Source organism: Cydia splendana, chromosome 2, assembly GCF_910591565.1.
Source record: "Cydia splendana chromosome 2, ilCydSple1.2, whole genome shotgun sequence".
Taxonomy (NCBI): Eukaryota; Metazoa; Arthropoda; class Insecta; order Lepidoptera; family Tortricidae; genus Cydia; species Cydia splendana.
The window spans coordinates 5,004,670-5,025,010 of record NC_085961.1 but is presented as its reverse complement, the minus strand read 5'-3'; the positions used below and the strand labels follow the sequence as shown (position 1 = coordinate 5,025,010).

The following is a 20,341-nucleotide window of genomic DNA, read 5'->3' as shown; positions in this document are numbered from 1 at the left end:
GGGAGAGGGAGAGGGAGAGGGAGAGGGAGAGGGAGAGGGAGAGGGAGAGGGAGAGGGAGAGGGAGAGGGAGAGGGAGAGGGAGAGGGAGAGGGAGAGGGAGAGGGAGAGGGAGAGGGAGAGGGAGAGGGAGAGGGAGAGGGAGAGGGAGAGGGAGAGGGAGAGGGAGAGGGAGAGGGAGAGGGAGAGGGAGAGGGAGAGGGAGAGGGAGAGGGAGAGGGAGAGGGAGAGGGAGAGGGAGAGGGAGAGGGAGAGGGAGAGGGAGAGGGAGAGGGAGAGGGAGAGGGAGAGGGAGAGGGAGAGGGAGAGGGAGCACAAAATAAAAACTTATACAGTGAAACATAAAAAAGAAAAAGTGCCACGAAATGGTCTCACCTCAGCATGTTGCTGGCGGCTGCTAGCAGATAGCTGATGCTGAACCCTGGCAGTACCTAGTGGAGCTCGGGTTTAATACAACATAAACACACGCTGTTTTGGTCATCGGACTCGTCTCGATGAGCACTTAGGAGAGTAGTACCCAAGATAGACCTGATGCTGAACCCTGGCTGTACCTAAAGGAACTCAGGTTTGTTGCAACATTGGCACACGCTGTTTTGGTCATCCGACTCGTCTTGATGAGCACTTAGGAGAGTAGTACCCAAGATAGAGCTGATGCTGAACCCTGGTTGTACCTAGGGGAACTCAGGTTTGGTGCAACATAGGCACACGCTGTTTTGGTCATCCGACTCGTCTTGATGAGCACTTAGGAGAGTAGTACCCAAGATAGAGCTGATGCTGAACCCTGGTTGTACCTAGCGGAACTCAGGTTTGGTGCAACATAGGCACACGCTGTTTTGGACACCCGATTCGTCATGATGAGCACATGGTAGAGCATTACCCAAGATAGCTGATGCTGAACCCTGGTAGTACCTATTGGAACTCAGGTTTGGTGCAACATAGACAAACGCTGTTATAGTCATCTCTCGTCGCGTCAAACTGCTGTCAAGAAAATTTCATATCTTGCAGCAAATGGGCCGCTGCCGATCACCACTTCTCGAGTTGACTACGGATTTGCCGTGTAATAATTTTCTTGTACTTTGAACATTAATATATCCTGCTTATTAATCGAAAAATGAAATATGTACCTATACTTATGCGCCACGGCGACAATTATTCAAACTTGGATACGCGTGTGGAAATTTTGCAATTTGTTTGTTCACATGCGTTATGTCCAGGATACTTGTGTTAGTCTAAGAATAAAATAATTATCATTCAACGTTGTAGTTTTATTTTGTAACTTTTTCCTTATCCAGACTTTCTCGTCGCTCAGCGACAATATTTTTTCGAATTCCGTAGATTCATTTCCAATGTGCTCGATAGTCGTGTGAGGCACGAAATCTGTGAATTTTTTTAAACAACATGCAACGCTATGATCGGATTATACAGTGTTCTAGCCTTTGCCCGCGACTTTGTCTGCGTGGTAGGATTGATAATGATGATTGATAAAAACTGTCACCATGGAAAAATGGTGTTCCGGACATTTTGACACTTTAATGAAATGTAATGGCTCACTACACGATGGGCAATGCTGGGCCAGCATGTAGAGGGTTCAACCAACACCATCGCATGGCCATCTCGCTGGTCCAGCGCTGGGCCATCGTGTAGAGGAGTCATAAGGGGTACACGATACACCGAGCGGAGGAAGCTACCCCATGACTCCCATGAGACGCACGCAAAGGCAGCACCCGCTAGAGTGTATAAGAACTAAGTAATTTAGACTTGATGGAATCTAAAGAGGCTCTGGACAGGGACGCGTGGAGGAATATGGGAGAGGCCTATGCCAAGGGCAACCAGACAAAACGTCTGCGGAGAAAGGCTAGCAGTAAGTAAGTAAAGTGAACTTAACTAGTAGATTATTATTACGATCTAGGTAAGTACATCAACAAAACTGAATGGATCACTGAGTAAATAAATATTTAAGTGTGTACTGTACACCAAAATATTTTTCTCAAAAATGGACGGCAAAGTCGACTTTGCCGTTTAAAAAATAGGTCGCGAAGCGCGTAGTTTATGGTCAGTCAAAAATTAAAAAGTTAAAAACATTGCAGTCTCGATTTTGGGACTGCAATGTTGCATACAAATTCCATTATTTGTCGAGTTCCAAACTTTTTAAAAGTTGAAATGGCCATATCAAATGAAGGCACAGAGGCCCATTAAACAGCCAAACATATGATTAGTACCGCGATTATTTAGCTGTCTCAAATAGGTTGACGTATTTTCGGCAGAAAAATACACTTCTATTTTTTTATTAAAAAAATAAAAAGGCGGCAAAGCTAATTTATTCAATTGTTTCTACTTTTTTCTGTGAAAATATATACGTAAGAACGTTGCTTTTGTAAAATATTTCTATGATATTTATATTTCTTGCACCATTTTTGAGAAAAGCACTATATATGACTCGGCTGGAAGGCTACTTGCTGGCTTCGGATTCAATTAAACGGACTCCCAAGGTCGTCCGTTTAAGAGCGCTCTTACAAGAAAAGTCGAAATAATGCAAAATTGATGATACTAGTCGACGAAATTCAGGACTTTGCGCTCATTATTAGAAACAATGAGTACTTGTTCCAGTAAAAGCGTCTTCTTATCTTTATAAATATCGTTGTAAATATTAGAAAAAGGACTTATTAAATTAGTAATGATTTTTTTTCTGATGGTCGTTTCCGAAAAACCCCGTGAAGCACTGAATGGCGAGCTCTTATTTGGAAATGTTGAGAATTTTACTCTGCTAAACCTGGCTATTTTGTATTACTAATACCCTGTACTTTAGGCATATCAAACTATATTTTTCCTACATACCTTTGAGAAAGAGAAAATCAAAGTAAAACGAACTCGATTTTCTCTCCGAAACAAGTGTCAATTCCTACGAAAATCTACTTAATATCGAAGTCATTTTCATACTCAAGCAATCTGCAACGTTTGCTTATACTGTTGGTATACATTAGTGTTTATGAAATTCTACTATAATTTTTTGGCAATTTTTTGAAAACTACTCTATATTACCGATGACGCGCGCTGCGCCAGCTCAGTGCCGCGGCAGAGCTTGTAGAGGCAGGACGTGTGTCGGTCGACTCCGCACATTTTCAACGGCGACGACGAGGTTTTTTATCATTGTGTGCGGCGGGCGCCGTGTAAAACGCTATACTGTGTGCGTGTAAACCGCAACGAGAGACTTTGATCCTAGCACTGTTTTTATAGTATTATAATTTATAATGGTACAGTTTAATAAACTACCGGACAGGATTAAAAATATTTGAAACGACCTGACATTCTATATGTATTTATTTGACTCAAGATAGTACTCAGGGTCTGATGATGGAGCCGGAAGGTGGTCACCGGTACCAATCAACCATGCAACTAAACCACTTCGTGTTTAGGCTCGTTTTATTCATCTCAACAAGATCTTTGACACAAGATAGTACTCAGGGTCTGATGATGGAGCCGGAAGGTGGTCACCGGTACCAATCAACCATGCAACTAAACCACTTCGTGTTTGGGCTCGTTTGATTCGGCTCAACAAGATCTTTGACTTAAGATAGTACTCAGGGTCTGATGATGGAGCCGGAAGGTGGTCACCAGTACCAATCAACAATGCAACTAAACCACTTCGTGTTTAGGCTCGTTTTATTCGTCTCAACAAGATCTTTGACTTAAGATAGTACTCAGGGTCTGATGATGGAGCCGGAAGGTGGTCACCGGTACCAATCAACCATGCAACTAAACCACTTCGTGTTTGGGCTCGTTTGATTCGTCTCAACAAGATCTTTGGCACAAGATAATACTCAGGGTCTGATGATGGAGCCGGAAGGTGGTCACCGGTACCAATCAACCATGCAACTAAACCACTTCGTGTTTAGGCTCGTTTGATTCGTCTCAACAAGATCTTTGACACAAGATAGTACTCAGGGTCTGATGATGGAACCGGCAGGTGGTCACCGGTACCAATCAACCATGCCACTAAACCACTTCGTGTTTAGGCTCGTTTTATTCGTTTCTATAAGATCTTTGACACAAGATAGTACTCAGGGTCTGATGTTGGAGCCGGAAGGTGGTCACCGGTACCAATCAACCATGCAACTACACCACTTCGTGTTTAGGCTCGTTTGATTCGTCTCAACAAGACCTTAGACACAAGATAGTACTCAGGATCTGATGATGGAGCTGGAAGGTGGCCACGGGTAACAGTCTACCATGTAACTGAACCACTTCGTGTTTGGGCTCGTTTGATTTGTCGCAACAAGATCTTTGACACAAGGTAGTACTGAGGGTCTGATGATGGATCCGGAAGGTGGTGACCGGTACCAATCAACCATGCAACTAAACCACTTCGTGTTTGGCTTCGTTCGATTCGTCGCAACAAAATCTTTGACACAAGTTAGTACTCAGGGTCTGATGATGGAGCTGGACTGTGGCCACGGGTACCAGTCTACCATGTAACTGAACCACTTCGTGTTTGGGCTCGTTTGATTTGTCGCAACAAGATCTTTGACACAAGGTAGTACTGAGGGTCTGATGATGGATCCGGAAGGTGGTCACCGGTTCCAATCAACCATGCAACTAAACCACTTCGTGTTTGGCTTCGTTCGATTCGTCGCAACAAGATCTTTGACACAAGTTAGTACTCAGGGTCTGATGATGGAGCTGGACTGTGGCCACGGGTACCAGTCTACCATGTAACTGAACCACTTCGTGTTTGGGCTCGTTTGATTCCTCGCAATAAGATGTTTGAGACAAGATACTACTCAGGGTCTGATGATGGAGCTGATGATGATTGACAGGTACCCGTCGCCACCTTCGCGCTCCATCATCAGATCCTGAGTACTACCTTGTGTCAAAGATCTTGTTGAGATGAATAAAACGTGCCTAAACACGAAATGGTTTAGTTGCATGGTTGATTGGTACCGGTGACCACCTTCCGGCTCCAACATCAGACCCTGAGTACTATCTTGTGTCAAAGATCTTGTTGAAACGAATAAAACGAGCCTAAACACGAAGTGGTTTAGTTGCATGGTTGATTGGTACCGGTGACCACCTTCCAGCTCCATCATCAGACTCTGAGTATCACCTAGTGTCAAAGATCTTGTTGAGACGAATCAAACGATCCTAAACACGATGTTGTTTAGTTGCATGGTTGATTGGTAATGGTACCTTCCAGCTCCATCATCAGACCCTGAGTACTGTCTTGTGTCAAAGATCTTGTTGAGACGAATCAAACGAGCCCAAACACGAAGTTGTTTAGTTACATGATAGACTGGTACCCGTGGCCACCTTCCAGCTCCATCATCAGACCCTGTGTATCTTCAGTGTCAAAGATCTTGTTGAGACGAATCAAACGAGCCTAATCATGTTACTACATGGTTGATTGGTATCCGTGACCACCTTAATCATCATCAGATCCTCAGTACCAGTTCGTTTTTAAACCCTCGTTGATACAAACTTTACAACCTATAGGTACCAAATGCAATGACGAAACATGTAAATAAGCGAGTAGGTACCTATAATTTCTTTCGAGTAATATACCTTCATAAGTACGAGTATGGGGCTATTCATAAATTACGTCGTTTCAAATGGGAGGAGTGGGGGGGGGGGGGGTCTGGACATCGGATGATGGTAACATGACGTAGGAGGAAACAGATTCATCCGAAGCTTGATTTTTGGATGATTTGAGGGGTGGGGGGGGTCAAAAATCGTCAAAAATAGATGACGTAATTTATGAACAGCCCCTATGTACATTTGCACTGCATTTAGTATTTTCGTACTTACCAAATAACAGCTTTAGAACTTTAAAAGTTAAGTACAGTTAGTGTTGTTATGGTTGATTTCAATATGCTTCGCGAAGGATCAAGAATGTTTAATCCATCATTGTAGTGCGAGTGTGGTAGAAGGGATCGGCGTACTGAGCTCGCACGGCCTGCCGCAGCGCGTAAAATACCTAAACTCGCTCAACGCCGAAATGTAATAGCGCTCTTCAGCCTGCAAGTAGCTACTTCCGAGCCTCGACAATAATGTACTATTCCACATATCACGTGAATTTCCTTATACGTTAGTCACGAATGTGCGCCCAGTTTTGTGCCGAATGAACCCGTATCGAGTTGCACGAAACATTTTTACAGCTTTGTTTACTCTGTGGAAAGCATTTCCATCGAGGCGTCGGTATAACTGCAACAATAAGTCCCGTTGAGCAACAAGTGAGGGGTGCGAGGGACGCTCAACTGCGTAATCTCAGGTTTGTAGTTGACTGAATGGAGTGTTTTGTGGTGATTATACAAGCTTTTTCTATTATTTTTCGTAATGTTTATGAGTTTGACGAATATGTAACGTGTAGAGTAAAGGATGACTCACGTTAGACCGGGCCGTGGTCGAGCCGGAGCTTCCGGGGCTTACTTTTATATGACATGACAGGCGATCACGTGATGATTTCCATAGAAAACGATACGCCGGAAGCTCCGGCCCGGACACGGCCCGGTCTAACGTGAGTCATCCTTTAGCCCGGGGTAATTCTGCAACGATTTTGATAGTACACGCAGTGCAAGTGTTATTTATACGTCATATTGGTCTGTGTAAGTCATCATTTCATAGAAATTTGACGTTTAAAATAACATTTGCACTGCGTGTGCTATCAAAATCGTTGCAGACTTATCTCGGTCTGACTCTATTATGTTGTTATATACATACACATGGTGATTCTGTTCAGGTGATCAGGACCAACAAGACGCAAGACTTTTTCGACCCACACTTTGATAAAATCCAAACTCGTTATGTTCTGTGACATGAATCATGTCACAAAACAGACAAGATCAATGGTTATGAAGCATTTCATTTTAGTCTTTTTTTAAATATACATATAAATATACATAGGTGTAAGTATGGACGGTGGACTAAAAGATCGTGAACAGTCTCAAAATCTCAAGTAAAAAAGGTTTTGTAATATATTTTTACCGTAAATCTGCTTGATATCTCTAATTTGCTTTTGTTTTCGTTAACGGTTCCAGGTCAATGGTTCTATTGGAAACCGACGCTGTATTTCGTGTCAAGTTCATTTGTGACATGCCTGACGAGCTAACGTCACGGTATGTTAGTCTGTCATTTGTTTAGTTTTTAATGATTGCGCTGAATTGCTCGGCTAAAAAACAAATAGCTTGCCCACCTGGTATGACGACTAAATGCCATTACATTACATGAGTATCAATTTAATTGTCTCATGTGGATGTACTTACACGTACAGTTGTAATGTAGTAATATAAAGTAAGTTTGTTTTTCAAGGCATAGCATAAATTTATTTATGAATCATCGTAGTTATTTTTCTTCACATTTTTGCATATTTTACTGCCGATTTTCCTGGTCCGTTTCTTCAGTGCCATGCATAAGTAGGTAGAAACCTAGTGTAACCGGGCTTGCTTTTACTTAATTTTAAAAGATTTACAAGTCAAAAAACAGTAACAGTACCTACGACAGGGTTCCCAAAGTTGACTGGACTCCGACCCACCTAACAAAAACTGCCATTTTTGGGGCCCAACTCTTGGACGTCGTATAAAGAGGGTATAACATATTATTGGTAATGCTTCAATTTTCTAGTACTTTCAGGGCCCACTCAATATTCGCTCGCGACAATCGCGACCCATAGTTTGGGAAATGCTGACCGACGAGTACCTAGTATGTTTTTTGCGCTTGCAGTGATAAATAAATATTCAAGTGTTTCAAATATATTTTATTCATTTTTTTTTCAAATGGTGATAAAAATTTACAGCTACTTTGATACGTCGATAGAGTTAGACCAAGAAAAGTCTACAGCGATATTGATACCCAACGCAGTGCAAATGTTATTTTAAACGTCAAACTTCAATGAAATTATGACGTATAAATAACACTTGCACTTCGTGGGCTATCAAAATCGCCGCAGACTTTTCTTGGTCTAACTCTAACAGCGACCATCATGCATCTGCAGGACTCAGAAACCTTACAAGTTTACACCATCTAAAACCTCGCCACACCAAATTGAACACCCCCAACAAGATACATGACAATCCTGCAAACTCGCACTTTGTGCAGGTTTTGGCGCCAACGGGCGCCGCAACTCTGTGCCACAAATCAGAGAGAATGAAAAATGAATCCGTTTATTGAGTATCTGTGGTAATAAAGTCTGTGGCGCCTGTGCTCTACTGTTCGTGTTTTTTTTTTATTGTTTATCGAGTTCAAATGCTGTTTTGAAATTTGTCATAGGTACTTACTTTATGTACTTAGACTACTTAGTTAAGCTGGTTAGAGAATGGTAGATAAAGTTGTCGCGTCAGGATACTCAGTTTTGATATCATTCGGGCTTAGAACCTAATAATACCTATATACCTATAGGTAAGTACATTCGAGTAGTTAACAAAAGCTATATATGCCCAATACCAGAAAGTTACCCTCGAGAAGCTGCGGGGAAAAGTGACCTGTAGAGAACAGCCAGACACGCATATACGTAAGCATTTTTAGGGTTCCGTACCCAAAAGGTAAAACGGGACCCTATTACTAAGACTTCGCTGTCCGTCCGTCCGTCCGTCCGTCCGTCTGTCTGTCACCAGGCTGTATCTCACGAACCGTGATAGCTAGACAGTTGAAATTTTCACAGATGATGTATTTCTGTTGCCGCTATAACAACAAATACTAAAATCAGAATAAAATAAAGATTTAAATGGGGCTCCCATACAACAAACGTGATTTTTGACCAAAGTTAAGCAACGTCGGGCGTGGTCAGTACTTGGATGGGTGACCGTTTTTTTTTTTGCATTTATTTTCCGTTTTTTTTTTCAATTTGGTACGGAACCCTTCGTGCGCGAGTCCGACTCGCACTTGCCCGGTTTTAGTTATTTGCAAAGCCGAAACGGACATACGACAAAAAAATGCCGTTCAATGTTGTACGGTCAGCATGAGCACAGCACCAATAGCAGCGTATCAAACAACGCACCAAAAGTATTACACACCCTCGAATACTTTTCCAAATAGAAATATGTAGGTATATACTTACTTACTTGTAGGTATTTCGACATATTGAATTACACAAATAAACGGCTCTACCGCGATATAATTTAATTGTTTTTACCTTAAATTACGACGTTTCAGCTGAGTTACACTAGCTGTGGTCACGGAAAGACTGACGTCCCAGCAAATGTCAACGGTGATATAAACAAAACACCACTAAACTACCCGAAATTAGTTTATTTAAAAATGTTCGGGGTAGACAAAGAAACAGGTATTTCGACATTTCTCTTTGAAAAGTAGGTGCCTGTCTGCAGTAGTTTAATATTTGTTCTTTTTAATATACATACTTACATATACCTAATCACTTTTTGTTCAGCTAACAGAGAATGGTCTAGATATTTTACTGGTACGCTACTCTTGATGCTGACTGTTCAAATAATTGAGTAAGTACCTACATACCTAGCTATAACGTATACCACTTATCTAAACAATATAATAATATAATCGTTATTGTTATTGCTTTTATTCTAACTAAACCTTAACAGTTGTTAATTTTGTTGCTCCTAACCTAACCTACAATCAGTATCGGAAACAATCAATTTCGCAATTAAATCCATAGGGCATAGACAATTTCACGCAACGTTTAAAAAAGTTAAAAACAGTTTATACATATGATTAATCCAACCTGCACAAAACCTGGCTCGGGGGTATGTTTAAATTGAACGCAACCTAACATTAAGTAAAATTGCGCTCAGGTAGAAACCAAGAAATTCACATAGAAAAGAACAAAGAAAACTTTACCAGTGACGAAATCTGTAACTAACGCGTTCGCTTACTTATTTGAAGGAATGTTTAGGAGTTAGCGCTGCTTTGAACTGCACGGTTAAGTTTGTGCGTCTATAGACATCGGGTGAAAAAAGGGCCGCTTTTCTAAGAATTTTGCCTCTGCTAGCCATTATGAAAGGCCTTTTTTTATCTGTGGCGCGTTTTTCGTTTGTTTTTACTTTTTACTCTATTGTAGACCGTAAGTGGACAACGTTAAGGCTTTATTTAGTCTGACGTAACTTATTATTTCTTTCCTATGTAAAGGCAGCTTAAAGTCTTGAATGAAATATTATATTTATTTTTATTCTTATCTCTATTTCGCTAATAAAGGTGTGTAAAACATGAATTTGGGTTTAGGAAATATTAGCGTTTGACAGGGTAACACACTACGCTATTATTTTTTAACCTATACAAAATAGCTCTACTATCTCTACTCTACATACGCACTTATTTATAATCTAGTAATCTACTTTAGCTGTACTGTCCAAGCATTTTTCGGAAAATTTAGGATTTTGCTCAATATGCTTCTCAGTTAAAGACACTTTTGATCCGGTTTTCGAATTCCTTGGCAGATACCACATTAAGTTAGTTGTATTGTAACGTTTGAAACTTCGGTCCGATACTAAAATGTTAGTTAATAAAATACTAGTTACTAGGCATGTAACAGGAGCGCAGTTATTAGAGTCTACTAGGAATAGGAACCCGCGGCCCGATTCAAACTTTAAGATACGTCAATTAATAGGTCTAGGAACGATATGGATTAGACATGACAGTGTCAAATGTGAAGTTTCTTCGAACAAAAACGTCACTTTAGACACTGACACATCCAATCCATATCGTTTCTAGATCTATTATTGACGTATCTTAAAGTTCGATTCGGGCAGCCGGTTATTAGAGTCTGTGCGGAAAAAGAAGAGTCGTGGAATGTATGGCTCCCAATACATTCCACGACTCTTCTCTTTCCGAACAGACTCTACCAACAGTACCAACCAAGTACCAACTACCTAGAAAGCAAATCGTAATGGCCTGGCCACGTAGACAATATGCAAATTGCTAACGCTACGTAGCGAACGAAACGCGACTGTCACTGTCACATAGGGACCGTGGGCGTTGGAGGGTCTGCCATCCTGTGGCCTGAATCGGAAACACATGTGCACATGTACAAATGGTCAAAGCAAGTGCTACCATCTACCGTTTTCGTAGGTATGATTCCTTGTGCATAGTAGGTTCTGTCATTGTGGGCTATATTCGAAGCATAAACGTCACATTTACGCCTCGCGCCAAAAACCTGACGGTGCCTATGCTGCCCCCTATAGTTCATGCACATGTACAAATGGTCAAAGGAAGTGCTACCATCTACCGTTTTCGTAGGTATGATTCCTTGTGCATAGTAGGTTCTGTCATTGTGGGCTATATTCGAAGCATAAACGTCACATTTACGCCTCGCGCCAAAAATCTGACGGTGCCTATGCTGCCCCCTATAGTTCATGCACAGCGATTCGATGGCGAAGCCCAAGCGATTGTCACCTTGGCTAGGCCGTCTGGACTATGTATTCTGCATAGTGTACTGTATGTACCTCCAGTACCTACATACCTGTCGATTTAATCATGGTCTTCGGATGTAGGTAGCGCCACCCATAAAAATCTACGATGTCACTGAAATTAGTATGGACTTCCTAACCATAGACTATTAAAACGTTGCACGAATATTATGCAGCTTTACCTTACCTCAGTTAGGGCATAATGATTAAATTGCCACGGTCTAGTATATAATTTTACATGCAAAGTTGCCATAGTATTAGTGCAATTTCCATTTTACCGTGTATCGATAACTAGTGCATGCGAATATTATATTTTTATAATGAACAAATTAAATAGGCACATGTCCTCATTTAAATATGAAACTAGCAGTTTCATGCGAAGTTAATTTCAGTCTGAACTTTCCGCCCTAGGAACACCGAACACCTACATAGGGCTATAAGTAATTAGGTAGGTAGGTATCTAACTGTAGCGGCAAGGTACTTACCTAGTAGAGTTGAAAAACCGGACAAGTGCGAGTCGGACTCGCCCACCGAGGGTTCCGTACTTTTTAGTATTTGTTGTTATAGCGGCAACAGAAATACATCATCTGTGAAAATTTCAACGCCTAGCTATCACGATTCATGAGATACAGCCTGGTGACAGACGGACGGACGGACAGCGGAGTCTTAGTAATAGGGTCCCGTTTTTACCCTTTGGGTACGGAACCCTAAAAAAGCAAAAAGTGTGGTTATCCTAAAGCGTCACTTTTTATGTAGCCGAGTTTACATAATAGAAAAACAACAAGACAGGGGTTGACTTAGTTTTAGTTTGTACATTAATTTAAAATTACAATTGAATAGGAGGTAAGTACTCGTAAATCGGAGTACTAGACGTAATACTATTATTTATTCTGTGGTACCTGCAATAATATGTTACACAAATTACACAAAAATTAAAAAAATATATCTGCATATATCTGACACGATCTTATTTGTAGAGCCATAAGAGCGTGTCACATATTTTTGCGGCGTTCGCAGAGTAACATATTATTGCAGGTGACTGTACCAGGTACCAATACCTATATTGGTACAGTCAGCAGAAGAGGTAGGTACTTATCGGTAAAGGAGGTTAGTACCTACCTATCGCGTTTTATAATTCCGGGGGCCAAAATGATCTATACGTTGTTAGGAAAGTTACAATATAAATATTACTTAAAGAGATCATTTTGAATTTGAACACCTCGTCCGCTTATCGCTAAGCAACTTTTGCAGGCTTTTGGTTTTGCAGGTTGACTACGATTTTGTAGAATTTATGTGGATGTACGTCACACAGCGCCATCTATATTCCACTAGCAAAATTAAATTCCGTCGGTAAAGCAGCGCGCAATTGGCAAGTGGCGCTTGCTCTGTTTTACCGACCGAGCAATGACGAGCTGTCATGGCGAACCGAGGTGTACGTTTTCGTGCACGATAAAACAAAAATAATGATTCCTATTAGGAATATCTTAAATAAGTGCTTGAAGAACTGCTGTGGTTACTCTAAAGTATCATGATTAACGTGTGCTAGTTATAATTAGACTTAAGTTAGTGAAAATGGACAAGAAAAATGCGATTCGGAGAGCCAAAAGGCCTTCTAAGGTTCTTGAAGAAAACTATTGGGACTGCAGCGTTTGCACGTACAGGAACAATGCAGAAGCCTTCAAGTGCTCGATGTGTGACGTCAGGAAAGGTAATTATGATAGAAGGATAGCAGTGTTATTAACCCTTTGTCCTTAATGTACTTGTGAGTTAATGACCTGTAGTTCAACATTTCTATGCATTATTGAGCCACGTATGAGAATTTTGCGGTTTTTGCGTCAACCGCAAAGCGTATTCATCTCTGCTATGATATATCGAAATTATTTGATGTGAAGTTAACCTAAATGTTGTACCTACTTGGAATATCGATTAAAGTTTTGGCTGAGGCGTCTAATGTCTAACTAGTCTTAAGTACGTACAATGGAACGCACGGTATCCATGTGTACTAAATGTAAGGTCTATAAACGGAGTCTATATAATGTTGATGCAAAAAAACATTTGTATGAATTTGTACCGAACTCGTTTTGTTTTAAACTAACACATTTATACGTACAATCAAAAATCGTGACTAATGTCTATTTTATTTCACTAAAGTTTACTTTTCCTCCTAATTTCAACTTGCACTTAAATTTTATGTCGAATAAAATGTACCGATATCGGTAATGTAAACAAATTCCCTCGTAAATTTAGTTCTGAAATCGGCCGGCATATCGAGTGGCGCCAGCATCGCGTATAACCCGACTAAATAAAAGTGATATTAGTTGGATTGGCGGAACTGTATAAATGCGTGTTTTTAATTCGGTCGGGTGCTTAATGCATTCATTGACCCCGGGTGACGTTTCGCAGGTAATGTAGGACACAAGTTCACATATGCACTTGTTAGTTTTATTTGATCAGACTTCGGAGCAGAGTCAAGGTAGCGTTATTATTTCTATCTATTTTTCTTACCTTTTCCATCGGTCTGCCTGAAAACTTTTTAAGCCACATCTTTTTTTCAAAGAAAAATTTGAACACGGCAAATTAAATATTTATGTAATTCACTGATTGTTTTTTAGAGTTCCGTACCTCAAATGAAAAAAACGGAAGTCTTTACTTTGTTGTTCGACCGTCCGTCTGTCTGTCTGTCAAGATACTATCTCGGGAACGCCTGGAGGGTGGACGTATCGAGTAGAAATTAAAACTACATACTCACACACGTATACAGTCCCTTGAAGCTGTAAAAAAAAACTTCTAAGTTAAACGTAAAAAATAAGATACGGCCGTTGATGTTGCAAAAAACGTATATTTCGACACTCCCGAAGGAATCATAATTTATAGGGTACTTCCCGTTGGCCTAGAACTGTAAAATGTCAAGAATGGAAAGTAATATTGTCTTATACTACAAGTACATGGAAAAAACTATAAACTATGAAAAAAAAAGTTACATTTGTACGGAACCCTCGGTGGGGGAGTCTGTCTCACACTTCTCCGGTTTTTTCATGTTTCGTTTGTCGTAGATTCGTTAGATTCGTCGTCTTTATGATTGCCATATTGCCATAAATTAGCCTAAAGTAATTCTTGGAATAAATAATAGTAAATTGAAAAAGAAAAGCGTCTTAGAAAAATGCAATGTTTCATGAAATTTTTCTGAAAATTCGTTGTTTAAAAAACGCATTTAAAGTAAAATCGGCAAATGATTCCTTCCGACAAAATTACTCGGGAAGAATGTTAGGTAAACTTGACGTGGTATGTTCAGGCACATCAACCCGAAAGCCGCGCATCAACCCGGCGCTGGTGGCGGCGCAGGCGGCCGGCACCGCCCCCACCAGCTCACAGAAGCGACCACGCTCCGCCAACTCGCACAAAAAAAAGCGGCGACCCCCTCGCCTCAGCAACGTCGACCGCAGCTCCGCACAGACCAGAGAGGTACATACTGTCTATACTTTCCCATAGTCAGGCGGCCGGCATCGCCACCACCAGCTCACAGAAGAGACCTCGCTCCGCCAACTCGCTCAAAAAGAAGCGGCGACCCCCTCGCCTCAGCAACATCGACCGCAGTTCCGTGCAGACCAGAGGTACCTACTGTCTATACTTGCCCGTAGTCAGACGGCCGGCATCGCTCCCACTAGCTTACAGAAGAGACCTCGCTCCGCCAACTCGCTTCAAAAGAAGCGGCACGGCTCGCCTTAGCAACGTCGACCGCAGCTCCGCGCAGACCAGAGAGGTACATACTCGTACTGTCTATATACCGGCACGGCCACCACTAGCTGACAGAAGAGACCTCGCTCCGCCAACTCGCTCAAAATGAAGCGGCGACCCCCTCGCCTCAGCAACGTCGACGGCAGCTCCGCGCAGACCAGAGCCGTACATACTCGTACTGTCTATGTCTATATACCTGCACAGTCCTCTCTAGCTCACAGAAGAGACCTCGCTCCGCCAACTCGCTCAAAAAGAAGCGGCGACCGCCTCACCTTAGCAACATCGACCGCAGCTCTGTCGTGTCTATACTTGCCCGTAGTCGCATACGCAGCTCCGCTCAGACCTGACCAGTGGATTAGTTGTTATGGGCTCCGGTTTCCGCACACTTAAATATCAGGTCATGATGTATGGTAATTAAGGCCAGAAAAATACCTGTTTTTAAATCATTACCATTTCACCATTATCATTACTTACCATTATTTTAAATCCATGTAAAAACCACTGCTTGACACACTACCAATAGGAAATCCACACATCTGATCTATTTGGCTACCCCTGTGTCAACGTGTCCTACGAAAACGAGTGTTACAATATATTCTCTCCCACCAGGTAACAGTAAGCGGCGTAACTGTCGTGATCACAGAGTACAAGCCCAAGAAATCAGTGTCCAGTAGCTCCAGCGACGTGGAATCCTCCAACGACGCGCGTCCGTGATATCCAGGTCACTTCCACAAGGTTTGGCTGCTGTTAGGTACTTAAATAGTTCTCGGTGGAAAATATAACATACCATACCCGAAGGCTTTATGTACTACGTGTTGTACAAATTCGTTGCTCTCATGCAGTAACTTGTACCTACTTCTGTTCAGGCAAGTTCGAATTACAAATATGTATAAAACGAGAAAATATATTGTACTTGTGGATTAAATTTTCGTTTTTTGTGTTGAATTTTTGAAATCAACTTACGCTTTCCGCGCTTAATAATTTTGAATGATTTGAGTTTATTATTTTCTGTTAGTAACTCATTCTATTACTCATTTATGAGCATTAAGAGTTCGTGTGACCATGACATGTATATGTCATATATTTTTATGATCAAAATTTCAAGAATCTAAACGGAAAAGCAACACGATCTCCGAGAAAGAAGCATACATGTAAATGAAAAATTGTGTACACTAGTTCCTTACATTTCTCTTGTAAACCTCCAAGGCCCTATGAGTCATGATTCAACAAGCTGAACGGAGTATCCCATACACATAGACTATGTCTAAGTATCCCCCGACGTATTTCCAGTTCGCTGTTCCGTAGGAAATATTGCAAGAGTGTCTACTTACTATTCTCTTAGCTTTTATTCCCGTCGTCAGTGTAATTTATAAAATACAAAAAAGGAAAAAAGTTTTATAGTAAACTAGGTACGCCTTCAGATACCTTTAATAAAATTGTGAAATATGAAATTTGTGAAGATGGCAATTGATAGTCGATTTTTGTTTTCCATGTACTTTATAAAGTACATTTGGTTTTGGTCGAACAAATTGAAAATTTGCACAACGTTGCGGAGGCTTTGAAATTCTCTTTACGTAGAGAAATATGAAATTTGTGAAGATGACAATTGATAGTCGATTTTTAGTTTTCCATATTATATACTTTAGAAAGTACATTTTGTTTTGGTGTAACACATAAAAAATTTGCACAAAGTTGCGGAGCCTTTGAAATTCTCTTTACGTAGATAAATATGAAATTTGTGAAGATGACAATTGTCGATATTTAGTTTTCCATATAATGTACTTTATAAAGTACATTTGGTTTTTTTCTAAAAAAAATAAAAATTTTACAAAGTTGCGGAGGCTTTGAAACTCTCTTTCCTTAGATGTAAAACGTAAATTATCACTTTAAATCTAAACATAAATGTTATTTTTCTAGTAAGTTAAATTTTCATAGTGTTTCACCTAAATGGCGAATCAGCGTTTTTAAAAGGTTCGTACACATTTAGTACTTATAGCTAACTCAAACGCCGTCATGTGCTTATTGTGTTAATTTTTTTAATGATACATTTTGTGGTTATCACTTGTTTTTTTAATATTATTAAGATACGTATGTTTTTTGGTGAAACTAACTATTACAAAACTATTTTTTTTATCAATGAGAACTTGGTATCAAAATAGGAAAGATAACGGCGTTTGACTTGGCTATACTAAATGTGTGCAAACTATTGTAGAAATGCTCAAATGAATTTATAGAATGTAATTAAGAATCGCGACGTGGGAAGTGTAAATATTGGAAAGACCAGCTGGTCACTGCCAAAATGTAAAATGCATGTATATATACATACATATAATTGATTTGAACTATTTGGAGTCACTGGTGGAAAGTGACGCTAAGGCTGTCAGTATCAATTTATCTGTCAAAATTGGCAGTTAATAATGTTACAATACTAATATGGAATTGTACGTCATAAGGGACAAAAAGGCAAAAACCATTGATGAGTTTAAGCGATCATACAAATTCTATAATAGAGTATCGGCCAATAGTTGTGCATATTTCTTTTTGCATTGCCAATTTAATGCTGCTTGTCCTTTTTGCATTGGAAATTGAATAGGGCGATCTTTTTAAATAAGCTTGAGAAAGTAGTTGCTATTAAAATGTGTAAACTCAATTGAACTGACAGTTTTGACCGATCATTTTCGAAGAAATACATGAAGCAAATTGACGGACGATGTTGATAAGAATGGTTATATTTCCAATGGTATTTGTCGTGACATGTACGTATTTAATGCTGATCTCTTTTTTATTACTGGAGGGTTTTTGTCTAAGATAAAATAATTATTTGGATTAACCTTACATTTGTCACATGATTTCTACTATAATGTCAAAAAAATAACTTTTTGGTCATTAATTCATGTACAATTACATTGTACCTACATTTATTTTCACGAGGAGATGAGCCATGTACTTGGAAAAATGTTTAGGTTTATTAAAATTGGATTCATATAACAGCAATTATTTTAAATGAATGTCATTAAAATACGCACAATTGAATTAAACTGTTGATACATGTTATCACAAAATTAATTAATTGATATTAAATTAACGAAAATGTAATTTATATTTTTAAAACATATAATGCATCACTTGGCAATTTATACATTATTTATGTAATATTTTTAATTTACATGTTTATTATTGGTCTATAATAAGAATAAATTTATCACTCAGGCAGAGAAGCAAAGCCAATATTATTTTTATTTACTTGACTGTCGCAGAGGAGCTTAATCTATTTTTTTTATATAATGAATAACATTTGTTTTGCTGCTAATATTGTAACCTTTTTAAAGACCAATTAACGAGACGTTTTAGATATATATAAGTTTTGCTATTGTTCTGCTGCCTTGATTTATAGAAAAAAAAAAAATAGAACTGAATGTAATATTTTAAACTTTCGCGTTTTGAACACATATTAACTCACATTTATAGACGGGTCAGCCGCGACCACGACCAGTGAAACCTGTGTCGAAACGTCGGTAAATAAAGGTAATTGAATAAAATTCGCGTTAGACCCGTCAATAAATGTGAGTTAATATAAGAACTGAATGTGTTTGAAGCATTATGACAATTAAAAAATCTAGGCAAATAGATTCTATAAGACCACATATTGTATAGCAATTAGATGCAGTTTCGTACGTAATAGGTCCTTTGTTTTTATCCTTAATATGGATCTAGGATTCTTCTACGTATTATTTCCCTACTAGATCTGCTACACGTTTTCTTTATTCCATATTGTATTTAATGCCTAGCTAAAATAAGTTACCAAAAATCTGTCGGCCCTTTTCTGTGTTCCTTGCGTTTTTTTAAGTATTTATTTTAGATATAAGTCGTATATTTTTCGTTAGTTTTAGAGTATTCGTTATGTATTTAATGAACTTGTAGTAATTAGGTAGGTACCCAATATCTCAAACACGTATTATCTAATTATCAATTTAATTACATTGATATATGTAAATGTAATTTGACATCACTAATTTGCGAAACATTTTTTTTACTCAAAGAATAATATAATTTATTAACGACCGCAGATTTTATTCCCGATTAATCTAAGTTAAAATTATGTAGCCCTAAAGCCTTTATAAAGGCCTCTGGGACTCAGGAGAGTCAGGAGGCTATACAGGGCATGATTTCGAGGACGTCAACTAACGACGACTTGTACAGTCGCCGTCAGATCGGACGGCCAAGGTGCTCACAAATATCTGAACACGCATCTATTGTGGAGGCGCTAGAGTGCGTGTTGAGATATAATTGAGCACCTCGACCGCTCTGATATTTCTGATGGCGACTATACAGCAGCTTGACTTAAATTACCATTCGTAAACCCAAAAATTTGCAAAATTTTCATGTATTGAATTGTACATAAATTTTAAGCTGGAATTTTTTTGTGAGTGTCCGATTTGTCAAATCCAACGTTGAGTGGTTATCTCAATTGTGTTTTCTGTTCCTGAAAGTTCTTACTTTGGTGATAAAATTACCCACAATTTTAATTTACCCAAAAACTACGTCGGGACTTCTTTTGGGCGATGTAAGTCACAAAGAAATATGTTCTTTTTGCCTGTGTATGACCCATTGGTATTGGAAAATTAGCTTTGTCTATGGTTTGTATTCGCTACAGATAACATATTTTTGTACGAATAGCGTAGTGGCTCCGGTTTCGATACATCAGTTAACCTATTTGTACGTAGAGTAATGTTAATTATTTCTAAGTATGTATCGATGTACGGTCCTGTATATAAAGATGTGGAATTTATTGTGAATTGTTTTATTTTTAACCGACTTCAATTTCATAGAAGGAGGAGGTTCTGTATTCGGTTGTGGCTATTTTTTTTTTCTATGTACGTTCACCGATTACTCCGACATCCGTAGTCCGATTTGAGTAATTCTTTTTTTGTTTGAAAGGAGCTACCTCCAAGTTGGTCCCATATTAATTTGGTTCTGTTCTGATGATGGGATCCATGAGGAATTGAGGGAACTCCTCAATTTTTAAAGGCACATGCGTCAAAGATATGTTTACACTTTTGCACTTTACTCCTTTGTAACAAGGCGAAAAGTGTAAACATATTTTTACGTCGACTGTACCTACAGAAAGTACGTTCATTGTCGTCGTGTAAGGCAATCCAACGTACATCCTTATCGAATCGCACCAAAATCATGGTATGCTTCAAAATTTGGCTTGGCACCGACTTCAAACATATCAGTTGGTAGC

The 20,341-nt window shown here is 39.5% G+C and overlaps 1 protein-coding gene across 1 annotated transcript; it reads left to right on the top strand.

Annotated features, from left to right (window-relative positions):
- The first annotated feature begins 12,662 nt into the window (after window positions 1-12,662).
- On the top strand, window positions 12,663-19,885 carry LOC134802105 (YY1-associated factor 2). Its single transcript, XM_063774701.1, has 3 exons — window positions 12,663-13,069; window positions 14,654-14,823; window positions 15,706-19,885. The coding sequence occupies exons 1-3, from the start codon at window positions 12,934-12,936 to the stop codon at window positions 15,808-15,810; spliced, it is 411 nt and encodes a 136-aa protein (XP_063630771.1). The 5' UTR covers window positions 12,663-12,933; the 3' UTR covers window positions 15,811-19,885.
- Window positions 19,886-20,341: the final 456 nt, after the last annotated feature.

Coding starts and splice junctions, on each gene's coding strand:
- LOC134802105 (XM_063774701.1), top strand. CDS start 12,934: ATGGACAAGAAAAATGCGATTCGGAGAGCCAAAAGGCCTTCTAAGGTT. Junction 13,070..14,653: donor GATGTGTGACGTCAGGAAAG/GTAATTATGATA, acceptor TGGTATGTTCAG/GCACATCAACCCGAAAGCCG. Junction 14,824..15,705: donor GCTCCGCACAGACCAGAGAG/GTACATACTGTC, acceptor CTCTCCCACCAG/GTAACAGTAAGCGGCGTAAC.